Below are 19,945 nucleotides of genomic sequence, written 5' to 3' on the forward strand. Positions count from 1 at the left end.
TATATCCTTTGATTTATATAATCATCAGGATTTTTCTGGAATTATTTAGAATTTTTCTATAGTGGAATTTCGAAGATCTTCCTTCTAGAGAAAGACAAACGTAGATAATCGAAGGTCGTTGGTACACGAGCCGCCAGCTCGCTCTTACGCGGTCCGATTTCAATGTCATCGACATTCTTAATATGGACTTGCCCATATTTCGTTTCGTATCCTCATAGGAGAAAGACTCGGACGCGCCGAATTCGGAACCTTGGGAAAGGTCAGCGCTCGAAGGACCTCGCTGGAAACACCGAACAAACCTCCGAACGACAATTATCCGTGTTTCAGCTAAACAAATCTAATTTCTTGCCATTCGAATCGCATACACGATGAACATCTTTCGAAGGCTCTTCGCGATTCAACTATATCACGCCATTCTTGTACTATATTTTCTACTATATTTTTTCCACTTTTTACTTCCTTAACCTAATTCGTACCTTTGTGGAACAGATACGTGATAATAGAAATATGTACATAATGGAAAAGATAATAGCAAATATATACGTTACTAGCGCCACATGCAGATGTGTAACAATTTAAGGTTAAGAAAGAAGAAAACAAATTTCATACACTTATTGTTTCTAATGATATATAAAAGTACATTATATTACTAAATACGTTGCACTATGGTAGATACGTTGCTTCAATCCACCATGCAAGCTCTCAATTAAGATTCCAAATTCTTTTACGGAAAATATGAAAAATGAGATTCCCTGTAACGTACATGTTACACGGATATATTGCTTTTACATTTATAACAGAGCAATGCGTTATTATATTTATAATCAAATTATCAGAAATAACAAGTAAAGTTCGAAACTGTGAATATAGACGCTGAAAGAGGCGAAACGAAATAAGGAGTACAAAATATTCCTCGAAAAATCCCTAGAAGATTCCTAAAGAACTTCAAAGAAACAATAACGAATTTATAAAAAAATGTCGAAAAATCTATCAACGAGATTGAACGATCGAATAGTAACTGGTATCTAAAACGTGGAAACATGAAATTTAAGGGAATAGAAGGTGAAAGACGAGGGGAAAGGCGACGAAACGCGAAAAGTACCGTTGCGTGGGGAGCAGAATGGCGCGGTTTTGCAGCGGGATAAGGAATTCTACACCGGCGAATATTCAACGCGAATCACGCTCTCTGGGAGTATCGAGCTTGCACCTGGACCAGTTTTCTGCCGCAATGCTGCCGTGTCGAAGCTGTCTCTCCCTCTCTCCCTCTCGCTTCTCCTATACACGCCACTACTCTCCTCCGCTACGCTCTTCCCTCCATACTTCCCAGCTTCCCTTGCTCTCACTTTCTCTCTCTCTCTCTCTCTCTCTCTTTCACTTTCTGTGTCTCTCGCCCTACGCGTTTGCATTTTTTTCATCAAAACGTTTCGGTCGTCGGACGAGTATAGTTCCGCCGGTGAAACGGATGCATTTTAAATCTTGCCGCACGATGAAAATTCAACGCCGTCAATGGTATAAACAGTTTCTATCATCGAAATTGAGAAAAGCTTATCTTTCTTTTGTCCGTCGTTAGGTTCTTTGACACCAGAGATGAAAAACTTCTTAATAAATTGATAGGATACGTGAGAGATTATGGAAACACATGGAATTAACTTTTAAGCGTATGGTGTTGATATATGACAACATAACCTATACTATCGTTACGTGAGAGATTATGGAAACACATGGAATTAACTTTTAAGCGTACGGTGTTGGTATATGACAACATAACCTATATTATCTAATACGAACCTCTCTGATCAACTCCACTTTTCATAAATTTAGTAAATAAAAACTACGTAGAAAAATGCACAAATATGAAATAAGTTTTTTAATTTTGCCATCTTATGAATCATAGACCGACGATTTCAAATTATTTCGTTGCATTTGAAGAAACCACGCATTTAACGATTCGAATATTTTCGGTGCGATGTCGGAATAAAACGCGCTATATGTATACTTACATAGAAGATACAGTGTAGGAAAGGAGTGAACGAACTCCCGGTGGAGGTCCTTCAGACGGGCGAGCTCTGCGATCGAAACGCATATACACCTGTAATGTTAGCGTGTCCCTGACTCGGCAATTAGGCCAATGCCTTTGCGAATCGATGACCCGACGAAAAATTGTTCTTATTCGCCACTAACTCTACGCTGCTGCTGACCGCGGAGTCACGGAGAAATATTTCGATTTACTAGTTTCTTTTAAATCAGTCGATAATCTTAACTAATATATATATACATAGAACTCGATCATTCGTTAACGTACACTAAGTTAACCTAAATTTAATTTTGAAAAACTAATCGGTCTCCTAATGTACAAATTTCGTGAAAATGATAAAAGTGAGAAAAATTATAGATGGTAAAAAAAATCTAGTGATCAGGTAACTAGCAATTGAGAAATGTAAATACGCGCGATATTGTTCCAATCTAGGAAGAAAAGCCGAAACTCGACATGCGAGTTCACGCAGGTTATATAGAGAAGAAGTTTCGCATAGTTAGAGAGATGTGCGCGGAGAAGGGACGAATTTCTCGATCCCTTCGCGGCAAAACCTTCGCCTGATGAGAAGCTTTAGCTGTAGGGGACCTTAGATATTCATGAAAATGGAGTTCCCTAGCGCACCGACGAGATACAACCGTGAAAATTCAGACGACAGGTTGCTGGCTCCTCCATTCTCACCAGAATTACCACCATTACCTATTCACATTATTTAAAATCGGCAAGTTTAAATTATTCCATTCGATCATTTCGACCTGGATATCGAAAAATTAAATTAAAAAATTTATGATACAATCTTAAAAGGTCGTCCACAGAATTACCACCACTACCTAACCTATTCGCAATATTATTTAACATTAATAAATTCATAATTTTCTATTTCTATTATATTGATTGAATATCAAAAGATAAGATTAAAAAATATAATTCGAAAAAGTTGAAAAAGCCAAGCAATTATGTTCAGGTTGGTAAGAACGAAGGAATAATTTACTTACACCTCTTTTGACGCAAACTGCCTGCTTAAACAGATATAGCGAGCGACAGATGTTACAAATTGACGCCCACTACTTCAACAGGTGTAAATCTGACGTAAACGCGAAATTTTCTAGTCGCTCTAGAATCGTTCTCTTACCAGTCGTTCCCCCTACTCTCTATCGGTATATTTTACGCTTGTAGGCAATGAGCATCGTAGGTCGATGTTTGTTTGTGATAACGATAATCGTAATTCATACTCAACGCGTTCGTATATTAAACGATAATAAATACGAAATAAACGACGAGGATAATCACAATAGAAGTTGAATGGTATATTAAAAGTTTAAGTTGACGATTTGTCAACAACGATTTACGCGTCTGTTGCAAAAATACGCGTCTGATAGAAACGGCCAGGTGAGGTTGGCATTGCCAAACACGATATTGCTCCCGCAAACATTTATGTGCTGTGAAACAGGTGCGAGTCGTGCTTCCCGTGGCACGATACGTGCCAGTCGATGTGCCGTGTCCGTACGCTACGGATAACGGACAAGTGCTTTGAAAATATTACTAGCGAAACATGCCCGTAAAGATCCCCACGATAAACCACCGGTTTCTTTCGAATTTACTGCTATATTTTACTTACTTCTTTCGTTAATCATCTAGTTGTGTTAATTACAACAAAAATTGATATAGGGAATTTTATATTCTATACGTATGTATGTATATTGAAAAAGATTTCAAATATTCAAATGTTTGAAAATTTATTTCCAGGTTCAATGATGTGAAAGAAAAAAGAACGAAATTTCATCAGTTTCAGATTCTTGAAACAACACGATTAAAATTTTTGAAAATATCGCTATCAAAATATGGCCATAAAGAATCCTCCAGTAATATTTAAAATTATCTAACTACATTAATTGCACGTGGAATTAAATAGAGAATTTCACACATTCTATACATTTAAGAATTTTTCAGATATTAATATGTTTGAAAATTCATTCGAATTAGTACCAGATGATTAACGATGTAAAATAAAAAGACCAAAATTTCGCTAATTTGAAATTCTTGGAGTGATACGATTAAAAATGTTGAAAATAGCAAACAGAAATACGAGCTGTATATTAAATAAAGTTCCTACTGTGTTTTTCCGAGCCGACGTAACTGCGAATCTCAATTTTCCGAAACAAATTTAAAAGTCAATTAACCAGACTATCCCACACGACGCGTTCAAAGCGCGCAAGGAATATTTGTAACTGTAACTACATAGTTTCCTGGTGCAAAATGCGAACGCGATTAATTTCTTGTCGATAAACGTAACGAGTCAGTAATATCAATTGATGCCGATCGATTTTCCCCTTATTAAACCAATCATTCTTCTTTTCGATTTTCTTCGCCAAAGTGTTTCTTCCGTACCAACCATGTATACACGTTATTAATCTTAGTGCTGCACGAAATATAATTTTCGAATAAATTACATTAGATCACGTCGTACATGCTCACGCTCCCACCTTTCACTTTTCTTTCCTTTCAACTTTCTGACTTTCTTCGACTGTATTAATTACACTATGTCTACGCCTCTGAAGTTATATAGGCATGCACATGCAGAAAACAATGTTACAAGCAGAACGAAATATATTAGGTTAGTATTACTTATCGTTAAAATTTAAACTGGACAGTGGCGCCGATCTGCTTATCTGGTGTATTTTTGTATATAACACAAAATTCACGTTACTTCTCTTGCGGTGGGTATTAAGAAATCACAATAAAAGCCGTGAATACGGCGCCAGACGTTCGTGCGGCCAGTAAAAGGGACAAGAAAGTGGAGAGGCCGGTCCGGAAAGCAGCTGTTCAATAAAAGGATGTTCAAACCCTATACGGCCAAATGTCACATGGTTCGCATCTCACTACATTTACGTACTAACATATTCAGTCACCATTTTTACAATCTTCGTTGTACAGGAATTTTATCACTTCGAAAAACATTGCTTATTCGTCACGAGGACGTTGTCCAAAGATAATAAAAATTACGATAGGAATATGTCGCATTTGTCGAACGGTTGATAAGTACAAGATATTTATTATTGAAGATCGCACTGATAAAATTTGCGCGCGTTATTAATGATCGAACGTCACCGTGACATTGTTTTACGAATTACGAGTAAACGTTATGTAAAAAGACAACGACAATGAAAGTCGCATACCTAATGAAACTAGCCACAAATCAAACGGTCCTCCATAATCTCGACTCGGATGGTAAAGCGGTGACGCGTTTCAAACGATCGTAAAAACGCGTGAAACCGCGCGCAAGAAAACAAATGTCGGTAACGCGCGGTTCATGGGGTGTTACGGGTCAGGCTTTATCCTTCGTAAAACACTCGGTCGATGTCGATGCGTCCTCGAACAATATGTTCCTTCGCAGTTTATTTTGTTCGAAGCTCGATTCGATAAGATACGCGACCCTTTAAGAAACACCATAGCCTCGATATATAGAACGGATATAGAACGTTTTCTTTCTCATCGAAATGTTATCGATATCGTCGTTTTGAAGCTTAATTATTTCTCCATTACCTTCTATACGATCGTCGACGAATACGAACAGTCAACGGTGCTTTGTGTACCGTGTGTTACGTGACACATCGATGCGAACGCGCACACGTATGCCGATGAACGTCTTAGAAATCAAATCTGACCTAGAAACAGCTGTTGGCGACAAAAGCGAATTAAGAAAAAGCGAACGCAATCGAGAAATCGATCTCTCCAGCAAAAATCTAATACCTCATTGGACCGATGTTATTCGACATTTTTCAGGTTCGATTAACCCCTAACAATATCCGGTCGGGCGACGCATTCAAGGATTATCGTTCGTGACACTGTCCAATGTACTCGAGCAACGAGCATGGAAGCAACATGCCCCAAAGGGTCAACCAGGCATCCACCTCGATACAGGTTTTCACCAGGTGCACACCGATCTAGCATCGACGCCACTGTTCATGTACCTACATATATAGGTGTACATCTGTACATATGTATGTATATATGCGTATATGTATGTGTGTGTACGCGCGCGTGTCGAAAACGCAAAGGACAGAGGTTGGAGAAGAAAAATTGCGAAGGTCGTGCGCTCACCCTCGAGCAGGTGCCAGTCCTCGTCGAGCGAAGCCAGAGCCTGTGCCTGATTCGCCTGTTGTTCGAAGTCGAGCATCTTGGCTCTTCGTTCCAGTCTGGCCTGCCTTTTTATGGCCCTTCGGCTTCTGTAGTCTCTCCGTTAGCACCGACTAAATATCTTCTATCACTCCACCTCCCACAGTAACCGACCACGTTACCAATACGTAAGTCGAATCGTACCAAACGGCCACAGAAGCAAGAATAATGATATCGTTCGTATTTAAAGAGAACGTGGAGACCGCGCGGAATTCTCTGTCGAACGGCAATTGAAAACTGGTATGTATATCAAAGTCAGACTTTCCCCTCGAAGAAACGTCCGCTCGGATTATCTCGAACGTCCTTTCGTCACGAGACTAAGAGCGAAGAAGACGGTTAGAGAAAGAGGAGACCGGGAGTGGGAGGGAAAAAGTTAGAAAGAGAGTGAATGAGCGAAGAGCGAGAGAAAAATAGAGAGCTGTGGTGGAAAGGACGAGATAGCGCTTCTGGAACGCGAGCGTCTCGAGAGCCACGAAACTCTTTTTCCGTTTAAAACTCTACTCTCTGTTTACATCGATGTTTCTGATTGGCCTGGTGTCGGTGATTCCCCGTCTTCGACTGGGGAAGAACGGCGCGCAAGCGTCCCTCAATTCTTTCGAAAGATCTAATGTAAAATTCTTTCGAACAAGTTGGGAGAAATTTCCTTTTCAGAAGAGAAAAAATTCCAAAGAACGCGGCTATTGTATTTATTTGACGGAATCCTCTGTGTAGGACGGAAAGAAAAGAGAAGGAAGGACGACTACGGTGCGTCGTAAAGGGACAGTGAGAGAGAGAAGCTCACCGAGAAGACGAGCACACCCGCTCACGTGCATACGTGGCGGTACTCGAACCGCGACTGATTTCCCCTATCACTCCGTTCTCAGCTGCCACCCACTAACCGCCCCCCACCACCCATCGGTTGAACCCCATCCCCCCACTCTCTCACTCTCTCTCGCCCCGCGCTCACGAACCAAGCTTGCTCGTTCCAAGCAACGGTAGAACGTCTGTCGTTCCCACTTCACCCCACGCCGTCCCTTACCAACTTTTCGCACCCCTTTCTCTCTATCGCTGCTTTCTCCGTCTCTATCTCCCTTTGCCGCACTTTGCACGCTCACTCATTCCCTTCTCCTCTCCCTTCGAATATATAGGGTGCGGTAAAAATCGTAATATAACTTCTGGAACGAAGTGATTGTAGTAGAAAAGATGAGTCGGAAAACCGTAATCGAGTTTCTCCGCGCAACTGTTCGATTTTCAGAGAAATTACTAAAAAAATGGGTCGAGTGTAGACGCACCTTGTTAAAGTTAGGGTAAAGGAGTTACTTAAACTACTTTTGGAGTTACATACTTAACCTATAACGTCATCGATTTATTGGGTTTGAAAGCATATATAAAATGTTAGATAGAATATTGTAAATATTAATTGACAAAGGAATTTTACCAGAAACTGTAACGATACGTTTGCATTGAGCAAGCAATGGCTAGTGCGACGCATCGAGCACTCTGCTCGAGTCCACAAACTGTATAGTGTATAGGTCTCATCGTTGAGCGTGTACGCGTTTCTTCGTCTTTCATTTCTCTCTCGTACTTTGTAGTCTGAGACCGTTAATGCAGAGGAGAAGTCCGCGAGGCACTCATGAATTCTCTTCTACTCTCTATTTCAGTTCCTCCCTTGGCCCCTAACTTCTTTGCCGTTCTATTTCAACGGCCGTCTCGCTCTCTGTCCATATCCTCTCCCACTCTATCGACAAGCCCGATTCTCCATCTCGCTTCGACGTTACGATTCTTGAGCTCTGTCTTTCACGAAGGTTCCATCACCGCTCTCCAGGTTATAGCTAGTCCGGGTTACCGGTAACCGGCCGGTAAACGCAAAGTTATGCGTCTCCAGGTTTTAACCCGCTACTTTTTAGCGATGGTTCCCGGGAAACGAGACAGATGTAGCCGATTCTGTCGTCTACCCATATTATGGACGCGGCAGGTAGTTGACAAAGTCGAGTTATCGATTTTATCGTCAATTAAATAATCTTCAAAGCGAATATTTCGAATTTTGATTCGCGAAAATATACGATGGAAAGTATGGTTATAAAAGATTGAGGTAAGAAACGTAGACCGCGGTATCTCGGGTAAACATGTTTCGGCTGAATTACGATGTTTCGTGGCGAATCATCGCGAACAGCTTGCAGAGACTTATGAATCGAGTAGGCGGTATGAAATCTCGTCACAAGTGCCTCGTGAACTGCTTTACGCAATCTCACCGCGGCAAGATATAAAAGCGATTTCAGTATAGATACAATGGGCAACTTATCTAATATTAAATTATTTCATACAAATTATCATTCATAACTTATATTGTGATCATGATCCTTCATAAAAATTTTCATAAAATAATGTTACTCCAGCTCTTCATATATCATTACAATATTACAATACAAAACTTATTAGACCTATTCCTTAATATATATCCTTATTCGTACCTACTCCAAATCAGACATTGTGTTTTCTTATATGCTTCTTGACTTTTATTAACCACACTATTTAAGGGTTAAGGTCGCGCGCGACCCATGGCTCCCGGAACGCGTGTCGCGTGTTCTCTAGCATACGGCCCTGATGGCTCGCGCGCCTCGTCATTTGTCCTCGCCCCCTTTACCGCACTTTCCTCTTTCGCAGGATACCATCCGCCGCTCGCCAAGCCACTCGATTTACTAACCCCACTCCTTTCGCGCCAACCGCCTCTCTCTCTTACGCTGCCTAACGCGTCGCGTGGCACTCTCTCCCTTCCACTCTCACTTCCTCCCTTCCACTCTTCCTCGTACCCTATCTCCATCTCTTTCTATCCACCAACCAGTTCGTTCGTCCTTCTCTCGCGCGTTATTCGATTACGTTTCTTTCTCTTTCGGACGAAGTCGAGTCGTTGCTCTGTCTCTCCGATTCACATTGTTTTCTCCGATTCCATCTGCCAGCCGTTTTTACTTTTTTCTAATGGCTTTATCATCGATTTTTGATCGTTCTACACGAGCATGGAATTGATTTTGTTGTAATCGCAGTAACGTTTGATTCACAATAAAGGGTAGCAATTTAAACGTTTGTATACCTCTAATAACCGTTGATACCGCGAATCGATAAAAAGCAGGAAAGGCATATGGTAAAATGTTAATCGTTTAACATCGAGGAACGACATAAACATGTTTATATTCGAGCACGTCTTAAATCGCGTATAACGTCAACTGTGTCCGGTTGTTGTTTTAAGTAACGTTCTCCAGTCGCGTATAAAAAGCGCTCGTCATGGTTCACAAACGTCTTTATCATTCTTATCACGAATTCGATATACGGGCCACAATATACGTGCGCATGATAATCTTTTCTCATTTCTGGCTGACGTGCATCGTGTTCGTTGCGTATGCGCCAGAACGACCGGCGGACCGGTCTCTGTCTTTTTCTGTTTCGTTCCCGTGTTCGACCTCGAGAGGAATCGGCGTAAGGTTTCTCCCTCCTCGTCGCACGTGCCGCGATACGTTCGCGTTCCTCGTTCACGAATCGTTTTCTCCTCGTTGTTCTGGCTAGCATGTTCCTTTTCGCTCTGGCGTTTTGTTCTCCGTCGCAGATGCTCGCCACTCGCCAGTGCCGACAACCTCCCCCACCCGAGTCGCTCCGCGAGAATGATCGAGACAAGCTGACGAACATCGAAGTCTTGTGTGCTTACCAAAACCATTTTCCTATTACTGACGCCGATTACTTATTTCTATTCCATTTTACTAACGTCTTGTAAACATTCTCATGATATTTTTCATCTTTTTTTCATGTTATAAGGAGAAGTACTTCCTCAAGCTGTTCCTTTAACGATTTGGGGGCTTATGAGTTAGAAAATTGGTAAAATAGTCATTCTGTACAGCGTTGAGCGGTTGATTTGATACGATTGTATACGATTGTATTTGTACGTAATAAAATACGCTACAAGCTTCGGTTGCAAATAGTGCAGAGGGGATTCGTAATTTTTGCGCGAAGGTTATATTTTCGCTTATCAAATAAAGCCGCACGTAGAGTTTTGGTATACTACCTTGTATCGTGGGTAGTTTCGAGTTTCTCGTGAACAGGAAACCGTATCATTTAGCGTCACCGTCCCACCAGTGAAAATGCATTAACTGGCAGTAGCTGCCAACATTGCGGCAAAGTGAAACCCCTCGTCACGGTGTAGTCACGTTAAAGCGAGCCGCGTTAAAATAGTGCAACAATCGCCTGGCTCCGAATAAGGTATGGTATAATCCCACCACTGTTTCTCTTCGTTTTGTCCCTTATTTCTTACTTCTTCTCCCTAACCTACGTAAACAATTCTTTCCGCTTATTAGGTGAAACGTTGCTTTCTCGACTCTCTCTATAGAACATTTACGTAAGTTACACAGAGAAAAGTAACCAAATGTAAGCATGCGTTACAAGATTCTATATACGCAATTGTTGCGTGTATCCGTAAAGTACTTCGCGTAACTCTACTTTACCCAAAGAGTTGTAAGCGTATGTAAATTCGTGTATTAAGCTCGATCTTCTATCCGTGTTTCTACAGTTTATACGTATACTCTACTCTTAATACATATTCATCTGCGCCTTGAATTCCACTGCTACGTAACATTTAGCCCGGTTTCGTCGGGCATCATTAGGAATGTCGCGAGAAGAAGAAACTGTTTCTAAAAAAGGAAAGAAAGAGGAATTATTCGAACTTCATTGGCTGTACGATTGTAACAGAGACACGTAGAAGGTGGACAATAAGTAGGCCTGTCGCGTCTTACGCAATGGCAAAAAAAAAGTGTCTATTACATCCGCTAGAAGGACGCGCTTCTGTTAGGTTAGGTTAGATGGACACGTGTGAGAATTCTACGAGGCATGTATAGTATATATAATACAATAAATTCCGATATTTTGAAACAATTTGTAACCACACTGCGAATAAATTAAAATATACTGTCAATGTTCATGTCGATTGTGAAAAATCGTTTTTTTTTATTGAATTGTTTCATTTTTGTCGAATTAAAAAAAATTAGCCGTTATTTGTTCGGACGCGTTCGGATTCCAATGAATTTCAGTCTGACGGCTGACGATGAAAACGTTTTCATACGATTTCATGCGATCCGCTCGCAATCGAAAGATTTTTTAACATTTTTACCTGTTGCTATTTTCGTGCTTTCATCCCCGACCTATCGCAAGGATCTCATCCGTGAAGCTGTATACACAGGACGCTCTCCCGTCAGGCTAACTCGAACTTTAAAATCCTCGTGGGCGTTCTCACGTCGGTATACTAGCTCCGAGCACAGTTTCCATGGTGATCGGTCACGGTGACCATGATTTCAATCTGACGTCATTGCTTCGGAAAGGACAACCACGTGCTGCGGACGTGTTATCGGTTAACGAGTTTTCCCTGTAACGATTTTTCACTGTTACGTCACGAGGAAAATACAGTTGCGTGGGTTATGTGTACAACGTTACTTCAATGGAAAAAGGGAGATACGTATGAAGATACGAAAGATATTTGTCTTATGACACGTTTAAACAACTTGTACGACAACACGTAACAAACAGAAAATAGAAAAACACTAATTATGACTTGTAAACAATACTTAATAATAGTGTGTACATTGGCCAAGATCTACAAAAACAAACGTCTTTAAGTTCTGATGATAACTTTAATGGAAAAATACATATATGCAAATATTGTAATTTTACTGTGATATATTTTTAGACATAGCTGTTCAAACGAAATTTTAAAGGTTATGAATGGAAAAGAAAAAATATATATAACATATTTTTTCAATAAATAATAATTACATAGAACGAGCACGCGATTGTCAACTTAAAAAAGATATGTATAGTGCCTTATTTAAGTATATTAAATTACACGAAATGTTAGTAATTTATAGTTTCTAAAATCATGGATGAAGTCACTCGTATATTTTTCTAATTCGTTCATGCTAGGTAGCTCATGCACTCTGTTACAGATTATTTTTGAAAAAATCGATATTTTTCGCATCAATGAGTCCTTTTGAAAGAAAGATAGTGATATTCTGGCTAACGAATTGCGTTGTTGTATTGTTACGTCGAAATTGATGACGATACAGATTGACTGTCTCGAAAATAAACAATTCTAAGAAATTCTCTCGGGACGGATGTTTCGTCACAAAATTGTTGACGACAGACTAAAAATTTATTCACGATTAAAATTTAATTTAACCTTTATTTTTAATTCGACAATCCTGGGACCTTGAGGTTGCTATGAGGAATCTTTTTTCATTGTTCTGGGTTCGAATAAATCAACCGTACGTGATTCATTGAGATGACGTTTAATATTTACCGAGAGAAGAATATTTAATGATCTGAAAAGTATCGTAGACAGGATTCCTTGCGTTACGAGCGTAGACCTCGGAAGTAGGCCATGAACGTAGATCGAATTTGAAGTAGCTACGGTAAAACGGGGTTATACGACGCTATCTTTTACGAATCCACCGAAACATCACCGTATTTCTCAAAAAATTGTCATATCTCTTAAAAATGTTCATAAGATTTTATTTTGGTCGTTAGTAAATATCATGAAGGTAAAATTAATCTCGATACCCGATATCGGTGTGATAAAGTAGAATTTGAAATAGATACATTGAATTGATATTGTAAAGTGGCAATATCATTTTGTCAATGAACATGAAATAATTTTAGTGTAATATTTAGATGAAAGTGGCTCGATATAATCTAGTATAACGTCAGATCATGTAATATAAGCGTAATGTAATAGTTACATAAATGCACGCATACGAATTTTTTATTAGAATTTAATGCATGTAATATTAGAAATGTAATAAAAAATCTAGGGAATGGTGGAGACATCTAACGTAGGTGGTATTGATAAAGAAAACATGGTTGCTTGCTGTACTGATTATGTAGAGATCTAATTTATCTCATGTTTGAGGATCACCTGATAACAGATCACTCACAAACGAGATATCTGTCACTACACTACAAATGCCTATAAATGAGACGAATTATGTATGTATGTATGTAGATATAATTCCTGCGTTTGCTTTAACAAATCGCAGAGGGCGTAAGAAGCATGCTGATCTTTCTTGCAGGTCGGTACTTCAGAACCTAACATATAAAGTTCCACTTAATGTTACGTCTCGTCCCTAGTAATGTTACTATATTATAAATAATTTTATGAAATTTATAATTATACACTTGAAAACAGATACTATAAAAATTCATGTCGATTAAAATTAGTCTATGTGTTTCTAGTGCCTGCCTGCAGAGAGCAACACTGATTGCTTTAAGTAAAAAAAGAAAATTAATATGGCGCAATCCATTCTTTATTAATGTGTTGACCGGGTAATCTATTGTGCTGTTTTTCTATTAAAAAATTCGAGTTTTGATTATCTGATTTTCAACAATAGTATCTAAACATGACTCCATTTAGGTTGTATAATTCTATAAGAAGTTTTTCAACGACTGCTGATAAGATTGCTAACCTCGTTAAGGTGCGTCTACATTTGTCAACTATTTTGCTATTAAATGAATGGAATTTACCATGATTTGTATTATTTATTGTGCATCTTCCATCATACGTTGTCGACTACGTCAATATTTAATATATGTCAAACTTGTAAACCAAAGCTGTAACCAATTGGAAGTATACATAGTGTTGACATTGTTTAAATTACTAGATAATTATAAGTGAGTGTCAACTACATTTTACAGAAAAACAAAGTTGTGGTGTTCATGAAAGGTATCCCAGACAGTCCCAAGTGTGGCTTTAGCAATGCTGTTGTACAAATATTGAAGATGCATGATGTCAAGTACGATGCTCATGATGTTCTTGAAGATGAATTGCTTAGACAAGGTTAATATTCTTTGGAAAATCAATAGCGCATTTCATAGAAATAAACTGAACCTGACAAGTATGACGAAATCCCAAACCATTACAGAAATTCTTTGAGACGATAAAAACAACCGAAAGAAAATTGTACAAAGAATAATAGAGGATTAGTCCAAGAACAATTAAAATAAATAAATATACATAACGATAAAATAATATATAATTTTTATAACTATGTTTAGGTATCAAGGATTTCTCAAACTGGCCAACCATACCCCAAGTCTTCATAAATGGAGAATTTGTAGGAGGATGTGACATTCTTTTAGAAATGCACAGAAATGGCGAACTGGTGGCTGAATTAAAAAAAGTAGGTATTACAAGTGCACTTTTAGAGAAGCAAGAGTCTCAAGAAAAGGAAGGCAAGGATTAAGGATGTTTGACTATTTAGCGTATTTGTAATTTGTAAATAAAACGATTGTTTCATTGATTATTGAATTTTGTTACAATAAAATTGTTTTCATTTACATGACATGACGTAGGAGAATGACAGTTTTTTTAATATATCATCATCAGAAATCTGACGTCAGGAATCTCGAGAAGGTACGATGTTTTGCAGCGTATTACAAAATATAATGCCGGTTCTCGCGTGCTTTCTTTGAACCGAAAGAAATGGTAGTACACGGGGGAGAAAAAGTGGATCAAGGTCGGTCGCATGTCGCGATACGAGTGTTTATGTTCTGCGTGTGCGTGCACGCGTGACAACATATTCTTCCGCATTGCGTTTGCCACGATTTAAATACCTCATGCAAAATCCTTATATTCTTAGACTTATATATATTCATAGGAGATTGTTTCATGATTTTACTAGGTGGAAAAGTTTTCTTCTTTCTTTTCCTCTCACATCACCTTTCCATAGTATAACGTCAGTGTATTCAAAATCATCCATATGGAAATCGAAGCTTTAATAGTAACAGAAGTTACTAGTACAAATCAAATGAAACTTTACAAAAAAATTTACAAGTTAAAAATCATTTGATTATCTGTTCCAAGATATTCGATGTAAAATTATAAAATTATAAAAAAGAAATCCATAACCTATAACTTGACAATTCAATAATATTAATTGATAAAGATCGTAAAAGAGTTCAGTTAACACCTAAGACCATCCATCATCAAAAGGAAATCCATAAGTAGAGTGCGGATATTTATGTAAATTCATATCATGGATGTAAATAAAATGATAGAATCTGATTAAAAAATGGCTTCACTTAGTAAATATTATAAAGAGTGCCACATTTTGTATATAATATCTATTTTTGCATATTATGTTACATTTTCAACTTTCCCATAAATGTGCAACAATCGTGTCAAATGCCCTATATTTTCAAATGCCCTACAAATGCATAACAAAAGAAATCAATGTTTTCGACAGATCTATGCTAAACGATGAATCAATCGTGAACTCTTTCCCCGATTTTGAGTAGTACTGCGTAAGCGGAGCGTATGTAAAAGTCCATTTGGCCAGTGGCCAATTGACTCTTTGAGTGTATCTTCCTTTCTGAAGTGCTTGAAGATGGCGCGTAATTAATTTCGTTGGAGCGTTCCTTTTGATTTCGCTCGGATACACTCGATTCTGCGAATTCATGATCGAACCACGAATGAAATACTCAAAAGTGGGGGAATATTACACTTTTTTCGACTATCTCATAATCCGAGCGACGTTGTTTCATAACAGTTTTACGAGCTGCAGAATGTGGAATTAAGCAAAATCTTTATTGTTAAACACTTTTACGACGCAGAGGAATTGCGGCGGAAGCTTTCTTCGAATTGTGTCGAAGGTTTAGTACAGAGGTTAGATGGTACATGTATTAAATTAATTTACTTGATTATCTGATAATATGATATATTAATATGCAATGGTAGCTCATTTTATATTAATATAAATTAATAGGGTAATCCATATTTATCTGGTATTATAATTTGTTTATAACTGAATGGTATTAACTCATTAAAATTATTCAATTAACGTATTCGCTACTGACAAAATACGGCTACTTCTTTTCTGTCAGAAAGATCTGGTAATTTATTTTTATCTTTTTATATATCTTTCTTTTCGATGTATAGATTCAAAAACATAATTAGATTCTAATAACAAGTAACATATGCGTAGCGATCTTTCAACTCATAACAATAGTGAAAGACCTCTCATGATTCGTACAGAAAATTGATGACTGTACTGAAAGGATAACGAATGCAAAAATGGATCGTCTATACTCACACTACTAAAATATCGGATATCAATGGTCGGTTGCCATTTTCGTCGTAACGAAGCGAAATGGATTAGTATGTCGCGGTTTGCAAAAAAGTGGCTCGGGTTTGAAGCGTGGATTAAAGCGATTATTTCGACGGTTAAATACACACCGGCTGTGAAATTGCAACGAACGCACACACATACACACACGCGCACACACACATACACGGTTTGTCCTGCATCTCGACTGTGAAAAAGAGACAAAAAGAGAAGAAGAAAAACGAATAAACAGGAGGAAGATAGAAAGTGAAAAAAGAAGAGGAGCTACAGAACGATCCTATAATATAGGATGGTACATCATTAACGAGCACGAGTCTCCGCTTCTTGATGACAACGAAGGAAGCATTGATATTCGCGGCACGATCGTACGCCGTATTATTTCGCTTTTCCCAGCGCGACGAGAGCTCAGCGAGCGAATCTCCGAGCGACTCGTCATTTGCTATGCCATTAATTAATTTGAGACCGAGAAGAGCTAGCCAGACGCGGTTCGCAATTAGTGTCAGCAAATCAAAGCGTGCACCTGTGTGTCGCAGCTACTCGTGTAAATATTCCGTCGGCAAACGCGAGATCCGTAGCCGACAGGCAGCTTTTTCCTTTTCGGTGTCACCAAAACATTTTCCTTCTCGTCCTTTCCTAAGATATCTGCTTTATGGAGAATGGAAATTGTCCGGTCACGTTAGGGATTTAGTTCGTTGAATTTCTACATTGTCTTTTTGTTGACATAGATGCACTCTATAAATATACATATTATTCAGTTGAGGACAAAAATAAATGGACAGGTAGTAGATATCAATGAAGTTTAATCGAACTATTTAGTATCAGTATTATATACCTAAATTCTGTTTATTGCATGTTCTTACGGTATACAAAATTATTTAGTAAGTAATAGAAATTAAGATTTATAATTTTGTGTAATTTCCACTATTATTTGTATTTCCACTATTACTACTTATTAGTTCACTTACTTTTTCCCCCACTGCATCTGTCATACGAAACATTTTGAAATTTCATTAGCACTGTAATAAAGTATGGTACGAGCATCATGTCATGTTATGATTATATCGATAAAATTTGAAACAAATATGGAAATATCATAGAAGCTACAAAATAAGTATCTAGTGCAAATATACAGTAGTTCGTGAAAGTGCATGGGACTTATTGTTTCTATTTCTGGCTTCTGGTGTTTTTATAGGACTTTTTTATTGCTAGATCTTTTTCCTTTTTTTTTATCGACATAGCGTTCATCTCGTCGGTATTATCTTTATGGTATATTTTTAGTACTTTAGTCCGTAGTGTTTTGTTTAAAGACATTTTATTTCCTTTTCATGGCAGTATTTGCCATTTCTGCAACTGATTTCTGGTGTTCTTGTAGGGATTTTTTACCTCAGGATTCTTGTTTCTTTAAGTGGTTTTACAATCCTTTCATTTCAATTCTTTTTTAAATAATTTTTTTCTACTTTTCTGTTGCCGTAACTCTTTCGCAGCATCATTGCGTTCTCTTGTTTATTACTGGATGTTTCTTTAGTCCTTGTATCCGTATTTATATTTGTTTCCTTATTTGGTACTTATTATTTTAAAAAATATGACACCTCTCTTGTTGTTAAAATTTCTTATAAAATTTCTTTTTCCTTTAAAAAATTTGTCACCTTTCTTGGATTTTGTGGAGGCATGTTATGTTACATGTTATGAAGGCTATTGTATAGATAATCTGATAAGTGTATGATCCGTAGGAGCTAATGAAAATAGGATGGCCGGCAAAGTGGCGCCCTCCCTTCGACAACTTCGATCGAACCAACACTCTCTTCTCCCTCTTTCCCTCTCTATTCTTCCTCCTTCGTCTTCCTTCTATCGTCATGTTTTCCTTCTTCTTTCAAGAACGTACCAATTACGTTTATTACTCCATTTAATGACCCACATCGAATCATTTTTTAAATTAATCGATCCCTCGATCGCTAATAGCACTTAAATTTTAATTTTAAAAAGGAAAACAAAGAAAAGGAAAGAATTTCGAAGATTTTACAGAGGATTTGTTCTTCGTGTTCTTTCTCGTGAATATACGACAGAATTACAGTTCCTCATACAGATTCTACTGGAAACTCAAGCGACATTGCCAGCCAGGATTGAATCTTCCAAACATTACTTCCAAGTCTCCATTCGTCGGATTAGGTATCTTTGAAACTTTCAAGCCACCTACACAGACGTCCAAAAATATGTGGACATTCACTTATTTTTGATGGAATATAAATTAGTTACGAAACTTAAGAATAGAAAGTCTTAAAACAATTTTCTCCATTATCAGAGTTATCGCAGAATGTCGCACGATAAAATCTGTTTTTGAAAGTTAGTATACAATAAAAAGATTGACATCTATAAGCGTCAAGAAGTTGCATTCTGTGGAAGCTTTTTGGTTAACAAGTTCATTATACTCTGCTCATCATGATGATTGTCAAGCTATAAATAGAAAAGCATATCCCAAATTGCACTATTGTACTTGATTGCTACTATAATATTTGAAACCTTTTGATACTTTGACAAGTCATGTATTTCATTTTAATATACTATTGATAAGATTTTAAACAATTTAAATTTTGTATGATGCGCAACACCTGATTTTACATGAAGATACTGAGTATTGTTGATTGTTAATAAAAATACACCAGTGTCCACATACTTGCGAGCGACAGTGTATGTACATACTTACGTTCTCCTTAAACTTTAGCATCTTTTTGTATCTTCTTTATCGATTATCCGTTTCTCGATCGGTAGGGAAGTCTTGGTGACTCCGCAAACGAATGTGACAAACTTCATTAACATGACACGCTCGACAGGAGTAGCTCTTAGAGTCGGTCAAGTTCGTGGCTGTAGGTTGTTGAAGTAATTAAAGGGTCGTTGGTTAAAGCGGTAAACAACTTGGCCGGAAATTCGCGGATAACAAGATGCCTCTGGCGCTGGCTCGTCTCGTTTCTGCGAGCGGACTCCAGCGTTTTATCGTGTGTATAGTAGAAAAGTTGAAAAGGTGATTAGACAAAAGAATGACAGGTCTGATCAATTCTTTCTGATAGACCCAACGCAATCATAAAGATAAGTGTACGTATATTGGCCGAAAGTGTCGCGTACGCAGTCGGTAATAACCACTAGGATATCCTATGATATTTAAGAAAATACGAATGGTTTTCGTTGCTTTCATTTACTAATTGTTTTATCACGAGTCTGTTATTTTATTCGCATCATATGTACCGCATAATGTAAAATATTCATTAAAATAAAATTTATTGCAGGTTTTTAGTAAATGCAAGAGATAAGTGACCTCATAGTAGTTGTGACCTGCAGTGTGTGAGCACCCTAGATGGTGCGGGAACGGCTCTTGGTCGTGGTCCATATTTTTAACGGATCTTACATACACAAACTAGATCATATAGCGACGCGTGATTGATAGAGAACAGTACTACTATTGTCCACTGTACATGTACCGCTAATCATCTTCCCAGCTCTTCACACACACGCACATACGGCCCCTCATAGTGAAATAGCAGGTCGTAAAGATTTGTAGCCGTAAAAAATAATCGTATATCAGAATTCATACTTTTATGGACGCGAGTAAAGGAAT

General features: G+C 38.0%; 2 protein-coding genes and 2 long non-coding RNA genes across 5 annotated transcripts in view; 2 read left to right on the forward strand and 2 right to left on the reverse strand.

The window, feature by feature from the left end:
• The window catches only part of LOC126863503 (uncharacterized), a 99,068-nt gene extending 92,029 nt beyond the window's left edge, over window positions 1–7,039 (reverse strand). Inside the window, exons 1-2 of one of the 2 annotated variants that reach the window (XM_050613759.1) lie at window positions 6,990–7,030; window positions 6,134–6,525 (exon numbers count right to left, since the gene is read on the reverse strand). In XM_050613759.1, coding sequence (XP_050469716.1) covers window positions 6,134–6,209 — 76 coding nt within the window. In that variant the 5' untranslated portion in view covers window positions 6,210–6,525; window positions 6,990–7,030. Of the gene's footprint in view, window positions 1–6,133 lie in introns of both variants that reach the window. The other variant, XM_050613757.1, reaches the window with a different exon arrangement.
• A 1,203-nt stretch (window positions 7,040–8,242) lies between these two features.
• LOC126863558 (uncharacterized) lies at window positions 8,243–10,568 on the forward strand. Its single transcript, XR_007688928.1, has 2 exons — window positions 8,243–10,432; window positions 10,528–10,568. It is a non-coding gene; the product is annotated as an uncharacterized LOC126863558 (long non-coding RNA).
• Window positions 10,569–10,706: 138 nt separating this feature from the next.
• On the reverse strand, window positions 10,707–19,421 carry LOC126863553 (uncharacterized). The gene is made up of 3 exons (XR_007688923.1): window positions 16,306–19,421; window positions 11,337–11,588; window positions 10,707–10,860 (listed from the first exon to the last, which is right to left on the reverse strand). It is a non-coding gene; the product is annotated as an uncharacterized LOC126863553 (long non-coding RNA).
• On the forward strand, window positions 13,166–14,551 carry LOC126863523 (glutaredoxin-related protein 5, mitochondrial). The gene is made up of 5 exons (XM_050613808.1): window positions 13,166–13,287; window positions 13,451–13,540; window positions 13,629–13,689; window positions 13,910–14,051; window positions 14,270–14,551. The coding sequence occupies exons 1-5, from the start codon at window positions 13,181–13,183 to the stop codon at window positions 14,455–14,457; spliced, it is 588 nt and encodes a 195-aa protein (XP_050469765.1). The 5' UTR covers window positions 13,166–13,180; the 3' UTR covers window positions 14,458–14,551.
• Window positions 19,422–19,945: the final 524 nt, after the last annotated feature.

The sequence above is a fragment of the Bombus huntii genome, chromosome 3 (genome assembly GCF_024542735.1).
Source record: "Bombus huntii isolate Logan2020A chromosome 3, iyBomHunt1.1, whole genome shotgun sequence".
Classification (NCBI taxonomy): Eukaryota; Metazoa; Arthropoda; class Insecta; order Hymenoptera; family Apidae; genus Bombus; species Bombus huntii.